Source organism: Neoarthrinium moseri (genome assembly GCF_022829205.1).
Source record: "Neoarthrinium moseri strain CBS 164.80 chromosome Unknown scaffold49_Wmoseri_CBS_16480, whole genome shotgun sequence".
NCBI lineage: Eukaryota > Fungi > Ascomycota > Sordariomycetes > Amphisphaeriales > Apiosporaceae > Neoarthrinium > Neoarthrinium moseri.
This window is the reverse complement of record NW_026055163.1, coordinates 1-18,605: the sequence shown is the minus strand read 5'-3', so window position 1 is coordinate 18,605 and position 18,605 is coordinate 1. Positions and strand designations below refer to the sequence as shown.

At 49.6% G+C, this 18,605-nt stretch overlaps 6 protein-coding genes across 6 annotated transcripts; 4 read left to right on the top strand and 2 right to left on the bottom strand.

The window, feature by feature from the left end:
• Positions 1–2,315: 2,315 nt before the first annotated feature.
• On the top strand, positions 2,316–3,320 carry JN550_010013 (uncharacterized protein; the record flags this gene model as incomplete). Its single annotated transcript, XM_049308220.1, has 1 exon — positions 2,316–3,320. One exon carries the CDS (start codon positions 2,316–2,318, stop codon positions 3,318–3,320), a length of 1,005 nt encoding a protein of 334 aa, XP_049167941.1.
• A 297-nt stretch (positions 3,321–3,617) lies between these two features.
• On the bottom strand, positions 3,618–5,081 carry JN550_010012 (uncharacterized protein; the record flags this gene model as incomplete). The annotated part of the gene is made up of 7 exons (XM_049308219.1): positions 3,618–3,855; positions 3,924–4,182; positions 4,237–4,287; positions 4,344–4,510; positions 4,562–4,647; positions 4,704–4,863; positions 4,933–5,081. 7 exons carry the CDS (start codon positions 5,079–5,081, stop codon positions 3,618–3,620), a joined length of 1,110 nt encoding a protein of 369 aa, XP_049167940.1.
• Positions 5,082–7,300: 2,219 nt separating this feature from the next.
• JN550_010011 (uncharacterized protein) lies at positions 7,301–8,855 on the top strand (the record flags this gene model as incomplete). The annotated part of the gene is made up of 7 exons (XM_049308218.1): positions 7,301–7,498; positions 7,555–7,591; positions 7,643–7,710; positions 7,769–7,859; positions 7,910–8,015; positions 8,075–8,338; positions 8,405–8,855. 7 exons carry the CDS (start codon positions 7,301–7,303, stop codon positions 8,853–8,855), a joined length of 1,215 nt encoding a protein of 404 aa, XP_049167939.1.
• A 791-nt stretch (positions 8,856–9,646) lies between these two features.
• Positions 9,647–10,693, top strand: JN550_010010 (uncharacterized protein; the record flags this gene model as incomplete). Its single annotated transcript, XM_049308217.1, has 3 exons — positions 9,647–9,920; positions 9,990–10,315; positions 10,373–10,693. The coding sequence occupies 3 exons, from the start codon at positions 9,647–9,649 to the stop codon at positions 10,691–10,693; spliced, it is 921 nt and encodes a 306-aa protein (XP_049167938.1).
• Positions 10,694–12,077: 1,384 nt separating this feature from the next.
• On the top strand, positions 12,078–13,567 carry JN550_010009 (uncharacterized protein; the record flags this gene model as incomplete). Its single annotated transcript, XM_049308216.1, has 2 exons — positions 12,078–12,794; positions 12,854–13,567. The coding sequence occupies 2 exons, from the start codon at positions 12,078–12,080 to the stop codon at positions 13,565–13,567; spliced, it is 1,431 nt and encodes a 476-aa protein (XP_049167937.1).
• Positions 13,568–15,877: 2,310 nt separating this feature from the next.
• On the bottom strand, positions 15,878–17,885 carry JN550_010008 (uncharacterized protein; the record flags this gene model as incomplete). Its single annotated transcript, XM_049308215.1, has 6 exons — positions 15,878–16,007; positions 16,066–16,315; positions 16,360–16,447; positions 16,543–16,607; positions 16,762–17,114; positions 17,386–17,885. 6 exons carry the CDS (start codon positions 17,883–17,885, stop codon positions 15,878–15,880), a joined length of 1,386 nt encoding a protein of 461 aa, XP_049167936.1.
• Between the last annotated feature and the right edge of the window lie 720 nt (positions 17,886–18,605).

Genomic DNA, 18,605 nt, shown 5'->3' with positions numbered 1-18,605 from the left:
CTGCTACCGAGAAAGCATCCAGCCTGCCTCTGTACGCCTGATACCCGATTCCGGTAAAAGACTCGATTTCATTTTGGAGGTCAGACCTCCTGCTGTAGAAATTCCAATCTTTGTCATAGAATCGAAGTTCAGTAGGGGCAATGAGTTCCTGCAAAGCCCAGCCTCTTGTCCACCAACGACATTGCGTGAAAACCAGAAGTCGATCATATCGACTCGACGTCAAGTCTGACAGATATGCATAGCAAACGGCGGACTTTTGGTACCACTTATACATCGAGTTGATGGCTTCTGAGAGTTCTGCACTGCTGGACTTGTCTATACAACACCTGCACATTTCTCTCAATAAGCCAAACGTCATATTTATTTCTCATTTCATTAACTGAGATACGACTCACGTGTCCACCCAAGCCCACTGGTCGCTATGCCGACGCGCCAAGCGCACTGTCCAGTCTATCTTAGTAAAGACCCTTTTTCTGCCTCGCAGTAGCCAGGTCCTTGAAGTCCTGGAAGCTGACTTCCTCTTCTTCCCATGTATGTGATAGGATGGCGTATTGATTTTCGGGACATTCATGATGATACACGAGATCGAAATTCTCAGTATTATCAAGCCACATGGATCTGTCTTCTGAACTGGTGCGCAAGCTTGGTGAATTGGGGGGTTGTTAGTAATAAGTTTTAGCACTTGGGCAGTTTACCCCGCGTTGCGGCTGCATTCATGTGCGAGTAGACTCAATGACAACGGAATTTCTAGAAATCGGACTCCGATTATAGTGTTGTCATGGGTCATGAATTACATTGGCCGGGACGGGCCCCAGAGGCGCGTGGATACTCTTCTCAGGTGGGGCTGCTCAGTATCGTTGGTGGTGTTGTTGTGGAGTTCGGGTCACAGCTTTGAGCCACGGAATCGTGCCGCGCCCCACCTTCATTTGGGATTCGCTGGAGTTCACCACCTGAAGGAAGGTAATGGGTTTTGGGAACCAGGTCGCTGTAGATCCCAGTCTCCACAGAGCTATAGCTTTATTTCAACGACACAACTACCGCCGCACAACGATTGTTGTAGGTATGTATGGCTATCAACTACGCGCCTGTCCACAAGCTTGACCGGATTTACCACAGTCCAATCAGTGACTGCAGAAATTGCGACACCAGAAAGATTCATATGACAGTGGGGCCACTGAAACTCATGGTAAGCATCAGTAGTAAGACTTAATGCCCATTCAGGCAGGCTATACTCAAGACTAAAACGTGACAGCCATCCTTGAGCGAATACCAATCAATGATTTGGGCCATCATTCGAGGCGAACAATTGTTAACACGATAAAGAAGACGTTTCTAGAAAAAATTAGAAGGAAAGAAAATGGATATGGCACGGAATCCGGTTTGTGCGTTTCGCCAACACTCACGGTACACACCGTGCGGCGCAGGTGCGTCCAACATGATCGCCAAGGCCGAATCTAGGGATGCGTAGGTACGTATTTGCTATGAAGCCTGGCCACTTGATTTTCAGTTCGTCAATTATTCTAGTACAAGGCGCCGCATCCTCATCCCTTAGAAACATACTCAGCCTTCTGATAACAGTCGATCAATTGGTCTTAGTATCACAAAATATCTAAATATGCAAAGACTATTATAATAAATTGTGAACTTTATGTATTGCAAACTTTAGTTTGCCGGACAAACAATGGAAATCATAAAACAATTAAAACCAACAAGAAAATCTCAACGGGTATTGGATTTATTCATCTGGGAGTTCAGCATGCTTGCTTTGATATTGGCGATAAGTATAGGCATGTTCAGGACCCTTCGCCGTTGCTTCGGGGCCCTCGGATCCCGGAGTGGGCTTCCCCACCTTGCCAGGGTGTGAAATCGTCCATGCATTTACATTTTGCGGCACGGACTTCACGTAAGCACCTCTTTGGACGGACATAAGAGCCGTTGTCCGCCATTAGAGCTTAAAATAGTCGTTCATTTTGGTATTTCATTGGCTCGTTCTTTACAAACACCGGTATCCGATGCATGGAAGCCTATACTAATTAGTCCGCTCGCACTTCTTGAAAAGGCCGATAAACATCGAACTCGCACAGCGATGCAGACCTCATGGATATATAGTTCCTTTAATGAGAGCTATTCTCATCTTCTAGGAATAACAACATCGCATCTGGTCGACCCCTCTCCATAATAGCTCAGATTCGCACAGTGATAAAGCGTTCCGCGAAACATTGCGCCTACTTATATTTAGGAGTCTATTGCTATCAACTTGCATAGTACGATTGAGTTGCCTCTTTCACCTTCAAACCACTTCGCACATCGTCAATATGCCAGGCGGTGACGGAACCCCTGGTCATATGGCCAGATTCATCGGGGCCCAATTATTCGGGAACTGCCCCAAACCTACGCAGTCGTTTGCAGGGCAAACCGTCATCATCACCGGATCAAACACAGGCCTGGGATTCGAAGCGGCTAAGTACGTCGTGGGACTGGGATGCGCTAAGCTCATCATCGCGGTACGTTCGGTTGAGAAAGGGGAAAGTGCCAAGCGCTCCATCGTCCAAACCACCGGGTGTGATCCGAAGGTCATCGATGTATGGCCCATCGATCTCACCAGTTACGACAGCGTCAGGACCTTCGCGGATCGCGTTGATCGAGAACTTGACCGTGTTGATGTTCTCTTAGAGAACGCGGCTGTCGCCTCAGTGGAGTGGAACTGGGTTCTAGACAATGAGCGGATGGTGACCGTGAACGTGATTTCGACCTTCCTATTGGCTTTTCTCGTGCTTCCCAAGCTCAAGGAAACGGCGTCCAAGTTCAATACGAAGCCTCATTTGACTTTCGTGACAAGTGACACGCACTTCCTGGTCGACTTCAAGGAGAAGGATGCCCCCGAGGGTATATTTAACAGGCTCAACGACAAGACCAAATCGATCAAGAACCAGAGCGAACGATATCCAACAACGAAGCTGATCCAGGTTTTCATCGTTCGCGAGATGGCTGCTCGCCTGGCCAAACAATCTACCTCTGTCATCATCAACTGTACCAACCCCGGGTTGTGCCAAAGTGAGCTCTCCCGTGAGTTAGACGGGCTACAAATCCGGGCCGCTAAGTTCGTGCTTGCGAGGACCGCAGAAGAAGGCTCACGAAACTTGATTGCGGCGGCGGCTGGTGGAAATGAAACCCATGGCCAGTATTTGGACATGGGAAAGGTCAAAACTCCCGCAACAGTTGTAGTTGGCGCGGGTGGCGCAGAAACGCAAAGGCGCCTCTACACGGAGCTCATGGAGAAACTGGATATGATCGTACCGAGAGTCTCTGCCAATCTATAACGGCAACATGCGGTATATTGTTCAATCGAATGTAGCATACACAGATTGCGGTTCTGCTTTTCTGGGTGTTCCAACCGCCCCTTCTTTAAACAAACCTTTCAGCGCCATTTTCGTTTAGCTGTCAGTAGTACAAGTGTAACCTCACAATAAACACACATGTGAGCATGACTTGTCATTCCGGCTTTTAGGCAAACTACATTTAAGTTCAAATATACCATACCTATAGACATGAGAACGGCGGTTTATCACAATTGAATGCGAGTTACCTTAAAATTTGTATTTCTGCTTATAGCATCCCTACGCGTAGGTATAGCACAAAGCAGCGTTCTTCGTGTCCATAACGTCCCTAACAGTAAGATTCTTCCCAAAGTACGGATATTGAAGCGGAAAGTCTAATGTGATGTTCTTGTAGGGGACATCGCCAAAGAAGTTGAAAGGGTAGGCGAAGTTCGTATCAGGACCGGCGATCTCGGATTTTCGAACACTCCAGTTGGCTCGCTGCCACTGGTCCCAAATTTTGTCAAGTGCGCCATGACTGTGAACACTGTATGTTAACAATCTTTACAACTGCACAGGGCTCTGCAATAGGGTCGGAAAACTCACATGAACCAGAAAAGGGGGTCACCCGGGGATGAGTACATGTCAGCTGCATCGCCGACCTGACCACCAATACCAAGATGCATCCCCGCGTGCAATGTTAGCCCTGACACCTCGAAACTAGTTCCCTGGATCTTGATGCTGAAGTCAAAGTAGTTTTTGGCGTCTAGGGCGGCCTTGAGATTGGAATTACTGAGCGCCTGGGAGACAAGAACAGGACTGAAATCGCGACGGAGGCAATGAGGTGTATAATCGGTGGATAGACCTTCGAGTGGTCAGTCTCTGGACTCACTGAGGTACCTGGGGCATGCACACTTACCCAAACCCATATTCACCACAAGTCCACTGAATGGTCCATTGTCCAAGCAGCCTAGTAAATTTAGCTAGGAACTTCTGAACTCCGAGACAAATGACAAAGACTCATACCTCCCCCTGTTCTGTTCGGGATGATCGTAGGTGTTGTCACTGGGAATGTTATGGGGTCGCTAACATCGGCGACGTATGGCCCGTTGCCACCAAGCCCGTGTGTCACGTCGAAGAGTGGAGACTTTGAGAATCCATTGATGGTGTTGTCCTTAGAGAAGTCCCAGTACCTAGCACGCGTGTCAATTGGATAAGCCAAACATTGAGCTCCTTAGACTTACGGCTGTGCTCCTTTGTAGCCACAAGTGTTTCGAAGTTCTTGCTCGAAAAGGTGCAAGAACCAGCGATGCCATGCTAAGAAAGGCCCCTGTATAAAATGTCAAATATGCCTCAGGGACGAGGTTCGTTCTTGCTGCGGCTTACATTGAAATGGATCAAGTCTGTCTCGACAATATGTAGCGCCAAGAAGTCATCGTAGCGAGATTTTGCCCCAGCATAAACTCCGCCGTTCTTGGATGGCTTCTTCATCAAACATTTGACAGCATTGATGTAGTCGAGTCTTTCGGGTTTTGGTAGGGATCTCCTGGGCGATGTCAGCTTATGGGCTCGCTAGGCGCGATGAAGTAATAGGATCGGGAGAACTAGTACGAACCATTCCTTCCTCACCAACACATCCTTGCCTGCGCAGGAAGCAGAAGCGGCAGTGGATATATCATCCGTGGTCGGTGCAGGTACGGCAACAGCCTGTTGAGCACCAGCCACCAATAAGAGGCCTGCGAGGACAAATTGAGGAAGATACATTGTGATGATTGCCGGCTTGCGCTTTGACGGTCACGACGGGGTTTCAGCTAGAAGCCCGGACTTGGCGGCAGAGTACTGTCGAGCAATGCGATACCTGGCTGCTGCAGAAGCGAGTCGACGAGAACCAAGAGCAGACGGCACAAGAGTCTAATCCTACATATACCTTTGCTCGCTCACGGTTACAATCCGCCACATGGCAACCGGGGTGCCTGACCCCTTTCAGCCCATGGCCACATTTCCCCTCAACTCCTACTCTTGCAGTCTTAGCGCATTGCCCATTCAGTGCAGCATATCGTTCAAATCAATTATGTGATTGCGGATGAGGCTTGCCGATGCAGCTCTGTGGGGCCGAATCTCCCATTAACAGGGTGTGGGGCGGGGCCCAGCCTTGGGGCCTGCCAACCAGGTGATCTGATCCATCTTTCGGGTGTTTCTGGGGTCAAAGGAGTCCGAGTGGAATCCCCGTATCCCTTGCTGTCGAAGGCCTAGACTTCAAGAAGCGAATGTCACTGAACTACATGTAGGAAATGGTGGTCAGAAGTGGAACCAGAGGAGGAGGCAGCACCAGAGTCCAAATCTCCGTGTCCTAGGAATAAACAGGTTGCATCTCCACAGCTAGGGGTGCAATGGCATCGCAGGGATGTATTGTACTATGTAGTCAGGGGAGCCAGGGCTGCGGTGAAAATTCCCTGACAAACCATACCCTGTCGCTAGCATGCCTCAATACACACACCAACCAAGCAGCAGGCAGCCTTGAGAGAGCTACTAATGTGATGATGATGATGATGATGATGACTACAGGTGTGTCTTATTCTAGGAACATAACTCCCGGTGATAGCTTTTCTGCCACAGAACTGGTCCGAGTTGAAAGACTTGTCCGCTGACTGAGAGCGACGATTTAGTGGTCAAATTAGGCTACTTTTTAAGCTCGTGGGTCCTTCACTTTTTGAGTTCGAAGGAGTACGGGTCCGCGTGGATCAAATCGAATATTAGTTTATCGTATTTCCAAGGATCATTGTTAGTATTTATCTTGTAGCCGTGATTTCAAGCGGCCCGCTACTACGCTGCTGTACTTTATGGAGTTCAAGTCATTGCATCACAAACTTGGGGTAGAAGCTATTTCCGTGCAGTGAAACTTTTCGAACTGTGTATTGCTGAATACGGTAATGAATGCATCCCCACTTTGTGGTAATGACCTGAGACACTACTTCCTGTATTTTCATCCGCTTCGAAGTCGTGCATTTCGTCGAGAAAACAAAGTGCTAAAAATAAAGAGAGCGAGATAAATATGTAAATTTTCTTTCGGGCTGATCGAAGTAGTCGGGTGGTGTGGGCGGAAGCGAAGGTCGAGTAGCCGATTCCCCCCTGACGAATGCTACTGTACTCAATGCGCAGCCCACCCAGGAACTTGGATAACAATCCGATTGGTAGGAACCCCACGTCCAAGCCGTTAGTGTGCTCTTTTAAAACAGGGTACAGGGACCTAGGCATGGCCTGGCTCTCACTATTTCTTTGCTCGTCATGGGTCCAAGTCTCATCTGCCAATGTGATCGAGTATGAAAGAATCTCGGTTACAATAGCGGGCTGACCATGCCTTCGATGGCGCTCACGTCCGGCCTTGGCTGCACGTAAAGCGTTAGAGACCACGGCATTTGCGTCCTTATCGGTGATGATTTGCACAACTGCCTGTGATCGATTCTCGCCAATGCAAGTGACAAGTAGTTAGTGCAATGAATTAATTAATAGCAAACGTTGTGGCAGTGGATGAGAAAGCGTAATAGCCCATTGCCGTCCACTTTTTGCTTCATTTCGAAGCCGATGTCGCTTCCACGACGCATCGCTGAAGGAGTAAGGTTCTGGGTTCTGGACGTCGGGACGGTCATGCACATTAGTAGTGCACATTACGATAACTGAAGAAAAGCGTTTGATGTCAAGAATCCAAAGGGCTCGTATATCCACTGACAGTCTCCAAATCAAATGCCCATAGTCTAGGATGCAAAAGTTTGAGCAGGGGCCCTTCAGACAACAGCGTCTGGAGGTACGCCTCCAGGGTGCGCAAGCCTGTTTCTGCATTCATCATCCTGGCAACGCCTGCCAGTCCTGGGTTCACACAATTGGTATATAGATCCTGCAGCTGATCGTTCTTTTCTCCGAAGTTCCACACAACTTTCTTGGCCCCGTCGCGTTGCATTATCTATGTGCACTCCCGTTCATGAGCGATGGCGAACTCCTCGAACACAACCTCACTGCCCACGATACCTTTCCAAGAGTCACCCGACTACAAAGGCCATGAAGTTCTCAGTTTGAACGCTGCTCTGATAGCATGCACCTCATTCATACTTGCATTGAGGCTCTATGTCCGCAGCTTTATGTCCAAAGCCTTGGGCGTCGATGACCTTTTTGCCGTTCTAGCTTACGTGCGGTGACCTGCCCTCAATCGATTCACGGGTTGACTTACTGAGTCATTGATTAGGGATGCCTGGTAGCACTTTCGGCCTTCGAGATTCGATGTGAGTGCAAATTAAGCTATGGCTTCACAGAGTGTTGATTTACGTCGTAAGCCGTACAATTCGGTAGTGGTGCACACATACAATTCGTGCCAGGGCCTCTCGTTGCACATTTCTTCGAGGTAAGAACCCGATTCCTAGAGAGTATGAACCGCAACCAAGTTGACACATCTACGATAGTCGCTTGTTAACAACACGTTAATCTACTTCTTTGGTACCGGATTAATGCGCCTATCGATCGTGGCATTCCTACCTAGACTTGCCCAAGACCGTCAGTGTCATGCACTATGATACCGCACACCGTCTGCTTACAGGTCGTAGTCACCTCGCCCATTTTCAACAAGCTGGTATACGGCATAGGTATTGTCATTATTGTACAGACACTCGGGTGCTTCTTTTACCGACTGACGGAGTGTACTCCTATTAAGTATGCACACTGTAACCAAAATCTGCGCTGAAACAGTTTCTCACGTACGAAACCATTAGGGACATTTGGCTTGTTCCTACCACACCCGGCTTAAACTGCGTTAGTCCGCAGCAAGAAAACTCCATGATGGTCGGACACCAGGCGGTCGGTATCATGATCGATTTTGCGCTCTTGGCGTTGCCGATATGGGTGGTTCACACTAAAATGCTGTTCTCGCAACGCAAGATCCAGGTGATCCTCGTATTCAGCGTCGGGGTGTTCGTTCTTGTTACGGGTATCATTCGTATCGTCATGTTGAAAACCTTGCTATTTCTCGAAGATCCGTAAGCAAATTTCCTTCCTTGGCCCAAATACTTGGCATTGCAGCTCTAACAGGCAACTTGGTCCAGCACATTCAACATGTCAACTATAGGGCCGTGGACAGACCTCGAAGGTCATGTAGGCCTATGGTGCGCTTCGTTTCCCGCCCTTCAACCGATTCTGCGCATCGTCGCCTACAAGATCGGCCTTCGCAGCGCCCTTTACAGTTACGACAAAGATCCCAAATCGGGCAACACTGGGAATGGTACTTCGTCTGTCAAGTGGGCAGGACCATCAAGGAGCAATAACGGATATGTGCGCAAAGGCAGTGGAATCGACGCGGATGATGGCAGCGAGAAAGGTATCATCTCGTCGAATGAGGGAGGCATAGAGCTTGGCAATCTAAATTCTATGGATAGGGCTATCCACAGGAAGGTAGAGGTCGACGTTTCTGTTGAGGAGGCCCCAAGAGGGAAAAGGTTGGAACAGGACTACGGTCATATCAATGGCAAGCCCAACCAAAACTGGGCTGATCTTTGATACCATGGTCGCACATTTAGCATCAGTGAAATGATGGTTGCTTGGAATATTGAACACCGATGATCAGGGCATTCACTTTCCCTTGGCAAGGATCAAGGTTCAGTCTGGTCTGCGCCCAGCCATCTACCTGGCACTAGGATGACGAAGTGACCCAGAATACTTTCATTGATTTGCAGTGCGACCTGCTCTGCATGAAAGTGAATGCCACGCTCAGGAAGCTTTCTCCTCGGCAGTGTACCTAAACAATACTATCTTTGAACAAGACTCAGGCCAGGATTGCGACTGTGGCGCCATTGGCCGAAGATGCATAGGAATCATCACTGCAGAACTAGCGGACATCACCGCCCCCTCAACAGCATCGCTGTGCTTTGTCAGGGTAGCGGGGAATGGGAACCACGGCATCCTGCGAGTGACAACTCTAGCTACACGTTATACGGCCGACAAGCCGAAGGTAAATGAAAGTACCACAATAAAAAAACGGCCTCTATTATTTCAATAACTTGACGCATACAGAAAGTGGATTTAACCTAGCACATCAGTCTTGATCGTCTGCTCAGGACCCACTGATTACTAGCTCAGGAAGTTAGTGAGTTTCGGGTTTTTCGCCGATTGGATACTACGGGCGGGGAAAGGCATGTCCTGCCCAACCGGGGTTTTGGCAATCGATAACCCATTGTATTCAAGAATATGCAAGAGTCATTGGTATATCAACTCTCTGTCGATCATTATACCGGAAAGTAAGCTCATTGCTTTCTCTTTTCATACCTGTTCTCGTAAACTGGAAAGCCACGATGAAAGAGGAGAACGTCCATGCTACAAAGTTTCGCGAGGCCAAGGCCTCTCAAGGCGACCCATCTACCCCGGTGGCTAACCTCTTTCGACTCGACGGCCGGACTGTTGTCGGTACGCAACTTCGCTGTTCCTCGAAACAGAGTGCTGATCTTTGGGCACAAGTGACTGGCGCCAGCGGGTTCTTGGGGACTACGGTCACGGAGAGCGTCCTGGAAAGTGGAGGCGACGTTATTTGTCTAGATGTACTTGACAAACCAACTGCGCCGAGTTGGAGTGAGTATAATTTTTATTGGAAAACCTGAGTCTCTTGGGCCTCAAGTATGGCTGATAAATGTCAATTAGGTGCTGTTGAAGACGCCGCTACGAAGCACAATGGCCGATTATGGTATTACCAGTGTGACATGACGGATGAAGAAGGTGTCACGAAAGCTTTCTCTGCACTTGTCACAAATCTGCGTTACCCGATCCGCGGTTTGGTGACATGTGCTGGTGTATCCGACAATGGTCCAGCAACTGAGTTCCCAGCTGAGTCGTTTCGGCGCCTACTAGATATCAATGTGACAGGCACATTTCTGGTTGCGCAAGCGGTAGCTAAAGAGGTGCTAAAGAGCGGAGTAACTGCCAGTATGGTTTTCATAGCCAGCATGAGCGGCTATGTCTCTAATAAGGTCAGTCACTGGTCATGCAAAAATAGGTCACTCATTTAATGGAAACTTTCTTGATAGGGAGTTGACACTGCTGGATACAACTCGTCAAAAGCGGCGGTACATCAATTATCGCGCTCACTTGCTGCAGAATGGGGATCTCGAGTCGGTATGCCGCTTATCCGGGTGAACTCGCTTTCTCCTGGCTACATTCGTACAGCCGCAACTGCAGAGGCCTTACAGAAGCCTGGAATGGAAAGTCAATGGACGGGAGACAACATGCTTTACCGGCTGAGCACTGTAGATGAGTTTCGAGCCCCAATATTGTTTTTACTAGGCGATGGTAGCAGTTTCATGACTGGTGCAGACTTACGTGTTGATGGTGGGCACTGCGCGTGGTAGTGAAGAATTGTTGTATGGTGTGATCTATTGGACGCTTTCCCCGTTGGTGGAGTGTGCGCGGCTCGGCAAACTTAACATATATCAACCTCAATACTCTGGGATACATATACTTCTTTCCCGCCATGGAATGAGAAACGCCCCAGCTTCCAGGCCAGTTCAATTTGCCAGAGGTAAGTCGACATTAATGTTTGTTACTGTGCGTCTCGCCTCCGTACAAGAAACATACATAAGTACTCATGTCATCCAGGCGTTGCGAATTTCATGGTTAATCCATACTCTTGCGGAACTGAGATCGCTGCATATATTTTCATTGCTTGACATATTCCCATAGAGAAATTATCATATGAATCTGCAAGCTCGTGTTGCATCTCTTGCCAGGTCGCATTAAGTCAAACATTTGCTGCAGCTCTCTCTATTAGTTATACCCCTGTAAAACTACATTCACAGAAGAAGTCTTTGCAACAAATATTGCCAGTGTTAAACCTCGCAATCAGGGGGTAGGGACAGGCTAGATTATACTATCATGGTAACATATTACAAGACAGTGATGCTTTCCATGCAGGAACAAAAACAAATAGTGACTTCTCTTAACTAATATGACAAATTCAACACTTTTGAAAATGCCGGCTGGGTGCGAGTTTCGTCTAGCCTTGAACGATACCATGATCTTTATACACATTCCTCCTGTTTACTTCAGCACCGACATCAAAAATTTTTGCATCATCACCTTCGTAGTAGCTTCATGCCAGAATCTTCAGCCATATGGAGCGCTTGTGCTAGTCAATGTTCTGCCCTTGCGTCATCTCATAATGTGGCCACAATGTCAAGTCACGCCATCAGCGCCTTCAAGACCCCAAGTGACAACTAGAATGTAGAAACTTCATCCATGCAAAAGTAGCAACCAAGTCAACCTGGTAAAGGACAGGTGTAACTCTAGTGCACCACTTACCGACGGGTAGATGTGATAGCTCGTGCAGACGTACCATGTATGCGTCTGATAACATAGTTTAATTTAGCTTGCAGGAAGCAACTTTCACTCGTTTCGCAGAATTTAGACCAAGTTCATTCATCTCGATATTCTGTAATTAAAACAAAAAAAAAAAAATTTGGCGCAGTATTGGACTTAGTCGCAGCCTTGGAGCCGGACTAGTCGAAAGCGGCTGCATTTAAGGCTGTGCTAGCTCCCAGCTGCATGATTCCAAACCTGGAGCCAGTCTTGATTGAGGTTAGCTGTCCAGCCTTAGATTGGTTCCTGAGACTAGTTGCGCGCCTCTCGCAACTCATTTCTGGGGATTCATTTTGTTTATTAGGAGACTGCTTCCCCTCAGAGCTCCTGTGGGCGTGTTGCCTTCTCATCCGCATTCATTACCTTCATGAGCTCATGATGTACGCCCTTTTAGCGGCCTCGGCCGTATGTGCAGCCCTCGTTTCTTCTGCTTCAAGTTTTGTGATCGAAAGGCAGCATTCACCTGCAGACAGCCTTCCAGCAGGATGGTCGTATCATGGCTGCTTCCAGGTGCCACAGCTTTCTGAAGCAGCTTTTGTTGGCAATGGGGATATGACACGTGAGATCTGCGCCAGTTTCTGTGAGCGCAGGAGTTATAAGTCAGCTGGCATTGCTCAGGGCGATGCCTGCTACTGCTGGAATACCCCAGAATCAGGGTTCAGTTATTCGACTGAAGCTCAGTGCCTGCTGTCCTGCTCTGGCGATTCGCGCCAAGCCTGTGGAGGTAGCAATGCGCTGAGTGTCTTCACCAGTTTCAACCCTTCGGCGCCTCTGGAGCTCCGTGCTGCGCCTATACGGAAGCGAAAATGCGGCGGTAAACCCACTGGTTCATCGTCTTCCGTTTCACAGTCACAGTCGTCAACAACCACAGTCCCAACTTATCCAGTGACATCTATGTCATCTTCCACCGCATCATCAACTACGGTGACCTCTACTGAATCTTCATTAACCTCGACGTCTACATCTTCTGTTCAATCATCATCTCAATCTTCGGTGTCATCCGAAACAAGCTCATCGACCACTACTGCGTCAAGCAGTTCTTCCGTGTTACCAGACACAAGCTCTTCGACCACTGATTCATCAACCATTTCTTCGGTAAGGCTCCCTCACGTAGTCTCTGAAAGGTCTCAAGATACTAACGAGTCCCCTTACAGTCTACCTCCACCTTTAGCACAACCACAGAGACTTCTTCCATCCCATCTACCTCAACAACCACATCCTCAGAGTCTCTTACTTCTACGTTCTCCTCCAGCACAAGCACGGAGACTTCTTCTTCCGTCGTATCTACAACGACAACCTCGGCGTCTGAATCCATTACCTCCACATCGAGCTCAGCATCCGAGACTATCACCTCCACCTCAACAGAGTCATCCACTTCGTCGTCCACTAGTTCAACCACATCATCAGCTACGGCATGCGCAACGGCTACAGGAACATACGTGATCCAGGCTTCTAACTCTGGTGATTTTACTGCTGATGGCAATTTTGCGCAGCTGCAGCAGGCATTTGGAAACGGCTATCGTGTGCTATTTTCTGCGAACCGCCAGAATGCCCAGCAGTTCCGCCTCAATGCTGACTGTATGACGTTTGCCACGGCCGACGGTGGTCTTATTGCTATGGTTGGAGACAACGCACCCCTGCACTACCAATACTTCTTCCCTAGCGTTGAGGATGCTCGCGCCACGGTGAACGTCGATTGGGAAGTAGACGTATGCTCATTTAATGCGGATCAAACGGTGTCTTGTACTGTCATGGGGCAATCCATCTTTCAGATCACACAAGGAGATCCTACGCTGGAGATTGGTGACCAGCTCTACGGAGAGCCAATCACCCTCAACCTGGTACCTGTTCCAGGAACGATTTTCTGATTCACGACGGTCCACATAATCTAAGGCTACCTATTACTACACTTTGCTACTTTATAATCCGGTCCGTGTAAAGCCTGCATCTATGTTCATATATATGGTAATAAAACTATGCACATTGATAAGATATGCTAAATCGGGTCTCATGTTTATTTCTAAATACAGTTGGTTATTTTGATTGTCCTCCCAGTGATTAGGTATGAGCATGCGTCACCGTTCTGCAGTTGTTAATCTAGCAGTGATGGGCCGTCTCCACTACTGTAATAAAAAAGCATCCACAACTCGAGCGGACTTTATCCACTGTCTCTATAACCGCTTAGCCTTGCTAACTCTTGTCGAGACATGATGGAGTCACACTTGGCATTCCCCTGATCTTTGACAAGAACGCTTACCGTTGTGTGGATTATTCAACCCAAGTCTCCTTTGTATGTCAGCACACTAATAACCAAAGCAGAGGAAGCATTTTCTAGCGACATTCTGAAAAGTGGTATGAACGACAAGCTTCTTGTGTCGGGCAATAAACCATGTTCTTCACGACAATTCCAATTTTGACGCCGAAGTCGTTTTGGCTGAGTCCATTCTCGAAAAAAGGTGAGTGCTATGCTTGAATAGCACTTGGGTCCCCTGATAGCAGAAATTTATATATCATGGTCCGGGGACGTGTATGTTGAGTCGGACGGAGACGCATGTCACGAAATCGCTTCTTTTCCCCACCGGCATTCAAATTGAACCCAACGTTGATCATGAATTCACTAGATTGAGACAGAAAAGCCAACATTTCGAAACTCGAGCCATGTACGAGCCGTATGCTTCGACGAAAAGTATTTCTCAACGGCCTATGAGAGTGCCGTTCTCCCGGATGATGACGAAGAAAACGGAGGCAAAACATCACCCCACACGAACTAAATAGTACAAATCAAAGCTATGAGGACCAACCGGTGAGAGCATGGATACGTGATGGGTGGAGATGTGGTCAGTTTCATATGATATTTCCATTTCTGCGTAGGATTAATTGTTCTGTTAAATGGCTTCATCTGGAATGGTCCCAAATCATTGGGACAGAACTCTGCTTATCACGAGTTCATCCAAGGCGCCACAGGCAAACGCGTTGTTACTTTTTGTTTTCAACTTGGGAAGGTCGGGGATGGTATTGTTCAGTTTCTTACGCAGTCGTTAGATCCCATAGATTCTGTGCTGTACTTACTCTGGCCGCTGGCCATGGCGGCACTCCAGGTAGTGAAGAAATGATTCACACGGCATGGGGTGTTTGAGCTGCAGGTAATGATGCCGCTCTGTCTCTAACATCTAGTCAGGTGGACTCTCCTCAGGTTTTCTGCGAGTATTGGTTCCGTATTGTCGTTTACTGATCGAAAGCTGCAGTGCCAAGATCCATCTAGTGGAGCTTGGAAACTCGCCCGTTAACCCGATCGATCAGGAGGAGTACTTACCTTGACAAAGTGTACGTCTTGAGAACAAGGAAGAGTCGCCTCACTCGATAGCCTCTACTATAATTGTAGAAACCCCATCTTAATCCACTGAACTTACTGGCAGTGCACATTATTGGAACATTGAGCTCACGACGCTCGACAGAATATTTGCCCATATTAGTGCAGAGCTAGGCTCAATGTTTGTCTTTCGTCTGTAACGGAGGGAAGCAACTCGCATATGATATATTGAATACACGGCACCAGCTTTTACGCTGTCATTGTCAATGTCTTCGAGTTCCTGTAAGCTACAGCGAGCCGTAGACCAAGGTGAAACGCAAGACATATAATTAAATTCCCACCATTATGTGCAAAACCTCATCAAGCGGGCGAAACGTGAGAGAAAAGAGACTCAGCACAGGCAAATGGCGGCTCTCTCATCTATTCACAAGGTCTGTGGTGAGGCTATAAGTGCAGGGATCATAGGATCCATTGGCTGAATGCTGAGAGGACGATGGCATTCCTTGGTCCTTAGCCAAGGGTTGTGTATACTTGATATTCATCGGCAACGATGGGCTTGTTGATATGACTACGAGGACCAAGAAAAAACTCCTATCAAATGCAGAAAAACTACATGACTACCTTCTGACTTGGACTGCGAAGCGGGTACTCGTATAATGTAGCGTAGTCGAGGTGCGCTAATGTACATAAAATTAAAGCTGGTCTGGCTGCTGTCCAAACCGAGCTGATTTTATCTAGGTGCTTCCTATATTACATAACATAACAAAGCGATTTTGGATCCTCCAAAGCCGTTGGGGATAAGTGGTGCAAGGCCCGTTTATGCCAGCCATCTTCAACTCTCCTGGAAGAGATGATTAGGCGAGAGAAGTTAGGGCTTTTTGGGCTCCTCCTCGTCCTTGGACTGCTCCTTGTCCTTGGCATCGGAGAGGATCTTGACGGCGTCCTTGCTGAACACGTAGCTCAGGCCACTCCAGATGGTGGTGGTCGCGACGATGTATCTATAGTTCGTGTCAGCATGCTTCAAAGACTGGACGAAAGCGAAAAGAAGAAACTCACTGCAACCCGACCAGCGCGGGCCCGACCTCGATGCCCGTGACCAGGGGCGCGACGACGGTTGAGCCCACGAGGGCCAGCTGGAGGAAGGTGTTGTACTTGCTGATGGTGGTGGGGCGGACCTCGGCCGAGGGCAGGCTGAAGTCCCAGTAGCGGGTGAAGGTCTTGGGGGGCGGGAGCGAGATCCAGCGGTAGTAGATGGCGGCGATGGCCAGGCCGACATCGCGGCCGAGGATGATGACGGCGAGCCAGACTAAACGGAGAAAAAAGGTCACACAGAGGTTAGCTTTTGCTTACACATTCTGACACGCGGCGGGGTTTCCAGTCTGAATGTCTCGGGGTTGGCTTTTGGTGCCGATGAGTGGGCAGGGTTGGCTGCGATATTCTAAACCGACCTGCGATTGTGCAGTATAGTGAATATCCGGCCGAATACAAGGTTGGATAGGTGGTATCAGGTGAGGTCAATGCCCGCAAGCATACCACCCAGCATGGGTACTTTGGAGTGAGAAAGGCCATTTCATCCAGGGACGGGAAGTCAATCTTCACTTGAAGCATAGAGGGAAAGTATCAAGATTCCAAAGACATCGAGACGCGTTCCCGGATCAACGGGTAGGGTGGAAAGGTTCAAGGGGTTCGGTAAGCTAGGAGAGTATATCCCAAGGCCGTGGAGCAGCAGGTGGAACCAGCAGGAAAACTTACCGGGTAACAGTCCCTTGGTCGCCAGGCAGACGGTCAAGATGGTCATAAGGGCCTTGTCTGCCATGGGGTCGACGACGCTGCCGACAACGGTCTGCAGGTTCCAACGGCGTGCGATCCAGCCGTCTAGCAGGTCGGTGACGCCGGCGTAGACAAAAAGCCCGAGGGCCCAGGCGTGGGCATCGTGCAGGATGGCATAGCCGATGAACGGGGCCGCGATGAGCCGGCTGAAAGTCAACAGGTTTGGGACCGTGTAGATGTTCTCATGGGGTGTGAGAGCACCAAGTGACTTTGGGAGCACCTTTCGGATAGCCCGCGCTGCTGACGTTGGGGTGCCCGGGACATCTCCAGAGGGTCTGGGAAGCTAGTGTCAGCAGAGATGTTCTCGATTTTGCTGGTAAGTTTGGAGCTCCAGTAAGGATAAGATCTGGATCGACGAGTAGCAGTCTGGGCAGGGATGGCGAGCCAAGAGCAAGGAAGGGAAAGACCTTCCAGGCGTAGGCCCCAATGGAGAAAGAATTGTCCAAGGTTTGTTAAGCTCACACCCTCCTCCGGGTTTTGCCTCACAAGATAATCGACTCAGGGATGAAGCAGGTAGTGAGAAGAAGAGAAATCGGGAGAACATACTGCTCGCAGCCCTCCTTCCCCTCACGCGTCAGATGCCTCGCCTTGAACGAGAAGCACCTGCGCAGGCTCGGTAGCACGTTGCCAGTGCTGATCCCACCGTGCTCCTTCTTGGCCAGCAGGTTCGGGTAGTTACGCATCAATCTGCTGGCTCCGCTGGCAGAGGCGGCGGAGCCATCATGACGCTGATGACCTTGACCCCATGGCGATGGAATGCTCGCCGCGGTGCCGGACACGGCCTGGCCACGTCCCTGATCCCGATGCCATTTCCCCGAAAGACATGCCGATTGCAAGGACCTCCAGGCTTGCCGCTGGAAGGGTGACGCCTTTTGTCTCACCGTCACAGGCACAGCTGCGCTTCGCTGAGTTAAAGGCGGTGGGCCGAAGTTTAGTGATGGGAGGATGAGGAGGCTGCTGCTGCTGCTGCTGCTGCTGTTGCCGGCGCCGCCAGCACAAGGGCCGCGGGCAGCCCAGGCGCCATGCCGTAGTGCCCGAGAAGTCATTACTGCGGTCTCATGAACATTTCCTGGGGTTCCCCCTCAAGATGGTCGACGAGCCCCAAGTTCGCCAGGCAGCACGGCTGGGCTCCCGGAAGAGAGGATGGGCGACGACTGCGGACCAGTACAGCAACTGCCAAGGCGAAACAGAGCCCCCCACACACAAGATAGGCGGCAAGAGTCCGTGACGTAGAGGACGGGCGAGCAGAACAGCCTGGCCAGGAGGCGATCGCAGGCTTGTGACAGGGAGACAAGACAGATGGCGATGCGTCGATGCAGGTGGTGTGCAGACTCCGCTTAGGACCTTGTCAGAGTTTGTGTTCCCGCTATGCTATGCCGCGGGTCCGGTGTGGGTTGTGCGCTGGTCGAAAGGCCCTTGCCAGCTTGCCTGTATTTTGCTGTGTGTCTCTGTCTCTCGCGCTCTCTCTCTCTCTCTCTCTATCTCTGTGCGAGGTACCGTCGTCGAGCTTGGGAAGACGTTGAACCTTCTCTCACAGTCGACGAAAGTTCTGTCTGACACAGTGCTAGCGGAAGTTTGCGCGTGCTAGCCGATTCCGGGTTAGGGGCGCTGGGCCGGCCGGGGGAGCTGTGGGCTTTACAGGCAGGGGGGGTAGAGGCTGCTGCTGGGGGCTAAGTTCGCTGACTGTGGCTGGGCAGAGCTGTGAGCATGAATGGGACTGAACTGCAGGGGAGAGAGACCATGGGGGGGGGGGGGGGGGGGGGGGG